Source organism: Protopterus annectens, chromosome 5.part0 (assembly GCF_019279795.1).
Source record: "Protopterus annectens isolate FY-2018-M chromosome 5.part0, PAN1.0, whole genome shotgun sequence".
Taxonomy (NCBI): domain Eukaryota; kingdom Metazoa; phylum Chordata; order Ceratodontiformes; family Protopteridae; genus Protopterus; species Protopterus annectens.
In genome coordinates this window covers 1,372,598,117-1,372,606,291 of record NC_056735.1, presented here as the reverse complement: position 1 = coordinate 1,372,606,291, position 8,175 = coordinate 1,372,598,117, and the positions used below count along the sequence as shown (strand labels likewise).

The following is an 8,175-nucleotide window of genomic DNA, read 5'->3' as shown; positions in this document are numbered from 1 at the left end:
CCGTGCACAATAACTATTTCTAAATTACGTTAACTGGCTAACAAATTAGGTCTCTCACAGGTTATTATCTATACTAGCAACTCGCTACTTAGAGTTTCTCTGGGCGTATTGCAAGTCACCCTGCTTCTGGGGTAGAGCAATGTGATTAAGACAAGTAAATCATTGATTGTGTTTGCTTTTTGAGAACAGGCAAGTCTGCTGCGACTGTAACAAGTTTTACTACTACCTTGACCAGTCACTGTCATCTCCTCATCCCAGGGCCTTGCTATCCTGACCAGCCACTGTCAACTCCTCACCCCCGGAGCCTAGCTACCCTGAACAGCCACCGTCATCTCCCCCGGGGCCTTGCCACCCTCACCAGCCACTGTCATCTCCTCACCCCTGGGGTCTTGCCACCCTGACCAGCCACTGTCATCTCCTCACCTCACCCCCCAGGCCTTGCCACCCTGACCAGCCACTGTCATCTCCTCACCCTCGGGGCCTTGCTACCCTGACCAGCCACTGTCATCTCCTCACCCTCGGGGCCTTGCTACCCTGACCAGCCACTGTCATCTCCTCACCCCCGCGGCCTTGCTCCCATCATTCAGCCTTTAAGAAGGGAGACAACATTGGGGAGGCTGAGACAGGGTTAATGAGGAACACAAGGAGATTACCCAAAATGATCAACCAGGAACAGAATCCTCCAGAGACCGCCCCCAGCTCTCCATATGTTTTCTGTCCCATAGAGGGATCCAATGTGAATGTGCAACAAAAATCTGTTCAATAGCTCCCCCTAAGTCACCAGACTATGGAAGTTAAAGACCATGTACCCCATGTGTGCCAAGTGATGGTCTGATAGCAATGCATACCTGAACACCACCTGCAACCCCCCCCCACACATACACAACACACACACTCTGTCCTTCATACATCCACGACCCACTCTCCACACCCATCTCCTAATCCTAGTTTAAAACTCAGACTGCTAGTGACAGACTTGCATTCTACAACACTGGACTGACAAAGAGGCACACAATATGACTTTGATAAACACTGCAAAGGCCAAAGCTCTCAGCACACACACCTGTCAGTGATTATTAGGACATGAGGTTTAACAAGCTGGAATTCATGAAAGTCTTCATTGCCAATGTAACAGGTACAAAACAGAAAAATAGTCATACTTCTAAATATCCAATTATGCACAGTGCAGGAGCATCACACAATAAAGTAACCATAACAATATGTATCAATCTTCAAATCTCTGGGAACGCTGCACAGTACAGTGACCCTAATGGCATAAGTCAGTCTACAATCCTCCAGGAACACTGTTCAGTACACTATGTACACTAAGCCTAATGACATGAGTCAGTCTACAATTCTCCAGGAATGCTGTACAATACACTAACCCTAACAATATGCATCAGTCTACAAGACGTTTCAGGATATGTAATCCACCAGCTCTCTCCAATATTGATACCCAACCTTATGTATAAGGAACTTGTGCAGTGCTGCTACAGCAACCATGGCTGCTTCAGAACGCATGCTCCTGGCAGCACTGCATAAATAAAGCATATTCCAGAATCGTGGCTGGCAGCATTCATAAACAATCCACGTTAAAGAATTGTGGGTGGCAACACTACATAACCAATGCACATTCCAGAATCATGGCTGGCAGCATTGCCTAAACAATGCACATTCCAAAATCTTGGTTAGCAGCACTGCATAAATAATCCAAGTTCCAGAATTGTGGCTAGTAGCGCTGCATAAACAATCCATACTCCTGAACTGTGGCCGATAGCACTGCATAAACAATCCACATTCCTGAATCATGGCTGGTAGCACTGCACAAACAGTCCACATTCCTGATTCGTGACAGGTAGCACTGCATAAACAATCCACATTCCTGAATCATGGCTGGTAGCACTGCACAAACAGTCCACATTCCTGAATCGTGACAGGTAACACTGCACAAACCATCCATATTCCTAAATCATGGCTGGTAGCACTGCACAAACAGTCCACATTCCTGAATCGTGACGGGTAGCACTGCCCAAACCTCTTCGTCTTCTTCTTCTTTCAGCTTTTCCCGGTAAGGGGTCGCCACAGCGGATCAACCATCCGCTCAGGATTGGCAGTGGAGTTTTTACGGTGTCGAGTTGCCAGCCCGACGTCCAACCTTCCACAGAAGGCACACACATGCACACACTCATGCCTAGGGCCAATTTAGAGTGTCCAATCCACCTACAGCATGTCTTTGGGATGTGGGAGGAAACTGGAGTACCCAGAGGAAACCCACGAGACCACAGGGAGGACATGCAGACTCCGCACAGAAAGCACCCCAGCCGAGGATCGAACCGGAGAGCCTCTTGCTGTGAGGCGGCAATGCTAACCGCTGCACCACTGCGGCTGCCCCGTAGCACTGCACAAATAATCCATTGAATTGTGGCTGGTAGCACTGTAATGGGTGGCAACTCATTGAGGCATATCAATGATTCTCTCATGCAATTCTGTTCCAAAAGATCCCACTCCGACCTCCACTAGCAGGGGCCTTAACACTAACACTGGACACCAGACAACAAAACATCTCTACTTATTTAATCACACTTGTCAGACTGAGTTACAAACCTAATTTCAGTGAAGGACTAGTGAGAAAAGTTCCAATGTGGCATGCATACAATATAAGATTACAGTCAGTATTAGTTTCTGTCATATAGCAGACAGTTTAAATAAAACAAGTTTAGCTAGTAATAATACAGACATTAAGAACTCATACCAAACAGTAGTAATTCACAGACAAATTCACCTACTGACTTGCACTTCCTCAGCTCATACGGAGAATATCTCATTAACCCTTTTCATCGATTTAACATGTAGTCATGGTCTTCTGAGCTCTGCACACAGTACTCTAAAATATTGTTAGCCTCTGGCATTCAAACTCCAGCTTCTTACACAAATACCTGGAACAGTGTATACAGGCATTCTAATTACCTAAATACACTTTAGATGCCATATAAGATGACATCAACAAATACTTCCTCTTCAAGTTTTCTTCTAGTATAAACTGGACAGTACATCATGCACCACACTCACTACAAAGCCCTGATACCAAAGTGCAAAACACCAGAGAAGAGCTTAGAGTATGACAGGCCTCCAGGAACTAATGTCATCTGGTATCTGGTCAAGAGGGGGCACCTTCTCTACAGGTAGTACTTTTTGTAGGGGGACATGCCTTTACAGAAATAAAATGTGCTGGTAATGTATTTGTTTTTCCTTGGGGGAGGAAGCGATACTAATAACCTGTGTTATATATGTTGGGTTAGCAATCCTCCACATTTACTACATGACTTACATTAAACAGAAATAGCAAAGATGCCGATTTCAAGAAGTGTGGCAGTGTTTTCCTCGCACTTGACAAGTCTACATCAATTAAACCCTAAGTATTACACAACCTGCAACAATCACATTAAAATTTTACAATGCTCTCCATTACGCCGCAGACAAAACTTGTACTCAAAGAAAACTGACATACATTAATCATTTGTTTAGTACTTTATAAAATAATAACATCCAACATCCACATACCTTATACTACTTGGTACTTGGTACTTGTTCGACTTTGAGCAGTTCCCCCATTTCCCAAAGAACTGTTTAATTCTGGTGCGGCCACCACCTCACCCCTAAGTAGAAATATGTGAATGTTTTTTTTTCTCTGTTTCATATGGGTTCGTTCAAGAACCAGCAAGTATAATGTGAAACATGTATGTCTAACCATCCTTACTGTGTTATTTGTACTACCGCTCTCTGCTTTTTCTTTGCAATGTAATTGTATCACTGTTTACTATGCAACCTGCTTTTTAAATTCTATGTTTTTACCATTTACTATGTAACTTAGAGAGCTTTTCTCCCCGGGCCTGTTGGAACTCAGTTGGACACTCCCGTTAAACAAATGTAAAATAAATAAATAAAATTATGCCAAGTCTACCCAGGTTGCTGTGGGAGAAGGCTTCACTCCCCATTAGTATAACCATTCTCCACTGCTCCATCATTTGCAAGAAAGGGAAATCAGGACAGAACACTCAAGCTTGACATTTCAGATAGCATAACTACTAATTACACTGCTTGCACAGAATATCCTCTGGTCAATACAAGGGGCATTTGTGAGCTACTGTTTAATGAAACTCAAAGAGTAGTAGCTGGCTACCCCCTTGCAAAAAATAAATAAATAAAACACTCTTAATTTCACTGGAATATGTAAGAATAAAGAACACATACCCAAAGACAACACCTACACGGTTTCAGATACAAGAACCCCCTTCCACACACATACATAGAATACAGATGCATTCATTCTCTGGTTACAGGCTCACTCCAAATCAGTGTTACACGAAGGCTGCAGCCCATCTAAATGCTCCAACACTCAATGGACACAAAGAGAAACAATACTGGGCACAGCTCCAGCCCACTGATGGATACACACATGTACATCTCTATATGAGTGCATCTGCTAATATACACAGACAAAACATATACACATACATACAGTATACATACACTCCAACAGAATTCACTTTGTTCATACTTTGTCTTTTTCTCGGCATATGAGCATATTATATAATTATGCACTACACTCTAGCATGCACATATACAACAACATAGTTATGCATCTCTCGGGAATATGTATTGGGGTGGGGTAAGGTACTGGGTGCAGAATTACCGATGAATAGCTTTAACAGAGTATTCGTTATTCAGGAGAGGGCCTTACAGTCTAGGGATGCCCCAGAGCTCCTCATTTGAACTCCATCACTCACCATGGGTGTAGATGTTGCCCAACTCATTATGCAGGTAGAAGAGACTCCTCACGCATTCCAGCACCCCCGACACTGGCCGGTAACCGCTCAGCACAAACCTGTTGAACTGCAGATGCGGTGGCGAGCTCGCCCAGTCCAGTAGCCGTGGCCCAGCATCCAGGAATGCCATGGCTAGTGCATGCACCCCTCTCCAGACCCGTAACAGCACCGGCGTGGGACCCGCCGCTTCCGAGCCACTGCTACCCGATGCAAGGGACACGGTTTCACGCCAGCCCGCCGGCACCAACCGTGACCCCCCACCACTACCACTCCTCGCGCACACGCAGCCGCCCGCCACGGTGTACCGCTGCCCTGCCGGCACCCCCTCCTCCTCCTGTCAGAGCCTCCGGCGCCGCAGCATGTTGGAAGTGGACAGCACTGGCCTCAGCAGCAGAAGTCTAACGGAAGGATCGTGGCTTGATCCCCGTGGCTGCAGATCCGTTACCTCGCGTCCCCACGAGTAAACACCACCACGGTAACACAGACTACAGTGGCTTGGGATCCTCCACGACGCGATCGGTAGCTAAGTGACATTCAATACATTCCAGCATCCCTTGTTTTTTCATTTTTTTCGTCCTTCCTCTTCGTAAAAACACAATCACCGCACGTGGACGCGAGCCAATCAGTGCGTGCCGTGTCCGAATGCCGTCACGAGAACCCACTGACAGGGAAGGAGCGCACGCCAGCTGCTGTTAGCGTTTCCTAGTACTAAGACAGTGGGCGGAGGCAGTGTTTGCATAAGAGAGTGGTGTGAGGATTTTCATAATATATGCATCCATGCCTGCACCCTCTCACAGGTTATTGTACCCTGAATTGGTATCTTGCAATCCTTTCTTTGCATACGGGTGGTTACTGCTCTGCATCTGTCTGCACTGGCCAAATGACCTTATTTGAACTGTTTTATTTGCTATATGGGGGGGGGGCAGGTCTTCCCGTTTTGCTGGGGCTGTATTATGAATATTGATTACCTGTAATCGGTTGAGCCGGCTGTGTGACGTTCTAAGCTGACAACAGCAGCACCAGCTGGTTAATCCAATAAATGTTTTCTTTACGTATTTGTTTATTTATTTGTGGAGGAGAGGCATACCTCTCAACTTCCTCGCTTAAGAATTATCGACAACCCCCCAAAATCAGCGACTATTTTTAAATATTATATTTTTTACAATTAAGCATTTTCTAAACATTAAGACGTATGAGGCTCATGTCTGGCATTATTTACTGTCTGCACTCCTCAGTGATTATCAGAAAAAATACGTAGGATAGGGCAAAAATGTAGCTTACATGCAATACATTCCAGCATCCCTTATGTAAGGCAAATCAGAGACATGTTGAGGGGGTATGGAGCAGTAATATGCACTTTTGTATTTATCGAGATGTTACCTGCCAGTAACCTTCTTCTAAACATAGTTCCATACCTCAATGCAAGATACCTGGACAAAGCCTAAAGTAATGGGGGGGGGGGGGGGTTCGACAAAGGCCCAATAAGAGGGACATATTTTCAGATATTGCTCTTATAAACTTAGAACAGTGCACAACCTTCGCAATTTGTCTTAGCACGCATTTTCTGAAAGCTATGAAGTATGAAATTCAAATGCACTTAATTATTTAGTGGCTTCATTTGCCACCAGAAATTTTGAGGAACAGACCATAAAATATAAGGCAACAATATGGACATTCTGCGAAAATTTGGACAATTGAGAGATATTTTATGGCTTTTCACTGTGTCGTCTCTGGAATGCAGCAGACGAAGTCATCTATTCTTGGATGCTAGACCAAAATTTTGCTCCCCTCAAAACATATACACGTTTTGGTTTCTGAAATGAAAATGATATATATAGTCACATACCGCTATAATGTAATGCTTGCATCTGTGTAGCCCATATCATTAATCCGAACAATGTTTACAACCCTTTTGAAGTTTGTTCTCAAGTATGTCACTTTTTATAACATGCATCACCTATTTTAAGTCTCAAAACCTGTTTCAACTAAAGGTACAGAGCACATTTTCCAGCTATCCAATGCAAATTAGAAGCACACATTTGTAATGAATTTTTGGTGCTCTGTAATGTGCAAACACTGACACTTGACTACATTTCATTGCATAATGGTTAACTCTTCCTTTCTCATATGTGAAATCACACCCTCCCATCTCTTGAGAAACATTGTATTGCATGCATTGTGGTTAAAACTGCTTAACAGAGATGTATAGTTGCTGGGTATTTGGTTTATTTGTACTGTACAAATAGTGTACCTCAGTGCTCTTTATAGTACAAGGGGAAATAATGTTTTCTGTTAGCTTAGTCATGGTATAATAGCTGAAAACAAGCTACCGAATACTGGGCAAATGACACTCTTTAAAAACTTAAATTTGGACACCAGGGCTAGAATTTATGGAAACTACACTTTGAAAGTAAAACAAATATTTACTTCATCATTTTTTGATACTCAGTGTAATTTTAATGCATTAGAATTACCCATGCCTCTAAACTTCCCTGACTTTGAAGAACATCTAAGACCTTGCCTTCTATTTTTGTCCTGTTCCTGGTATTTTTGTTTCATTTCTTTCTTTTTTTATGGGGTGGGGGCAGGGAGGGCAAACATTACAAGTTTCAGTGGTCCAGCAGGTACCACACTTCCTTTTAATGATGGAAGACCAGAAGGCTGTGGCGTCTATTTCCTCTCCAGGTGACTGGATTACTGATACTGTACTGCTGCATTGAGGGGTGCTGTGTAATGACCGTGTCATCCTTTGGATGAAATATTAAACTGACGTCTCATCTGCTTGAGTTAATGGTACCTCCGGTAGATGTAAAAGATTCCACTTCACCTATCAAAAAGAGCAGGGGGAGTTACCTGAAGCCCTGTCCAGATTTCTCCTTGTATTATAAATAACATCTTAGGTGTCTCCTGAAAAGAGACCACTAACTTAGCAAGGCTAACCCACTCAACAAAGGTTAAATAAAATAAAAATAAATTATTGTTCAGAAAATGTGCGTTGAGGCAAAACCTGTTGTTCTATTAACTTTTAAAGTGAATTAGAGAATTATTTAAAATGCTCTTTGATTTTGAGCTTTAACCCCCCCCCCTGCATTATTTTTGACTTTGTCCAGAGTTTTTGAGCAAACAAGTTGAGATGCATTATCATACTGAGATATATTATTATATTTTAATTTCTTATACCTCAAAGTGGCCATCGTATGGGTTGACACACTGGCATGATTTTTTTTTCCAGTTTCGTTGTCCTCCTTAGAGAATGGGGCATGGGTCCCTATAACAAGACAAAACCAAGACATCATAAATTAGTTTTTTTCATTCACTTAGTTACAATAATAGTACTGCATGCTGTGAT

General features: G+C 43.3%; 1 protein-coding gene across 1 annotated transcript in view; it reads right to left on the bottom strand.

Moving 5' to 3' along the window:
- PAQR4 (progestin and adipoQ receptor family member 4) overlaps positions 1–5,412 on the bottom strand; it is a 53,094-nt gene extending 47,682 nt beyond the window's left edge. Inside the window, exon 1 of the mRNA XM_044071190.1 lies at positions 4,788–5,412. Coding sequence (XP_043927125.1) covers positions 4,788–4,956 — 169 coding nt within the window. The 5' untranslated portion in view covers positions 4,957–5,412. The remainder of the gene's footprint in view (positions 1–4,787) is intronic.
- Between the last annotated feature and the right edge of the window lie 2,763 nt (positions 5,413–8,175).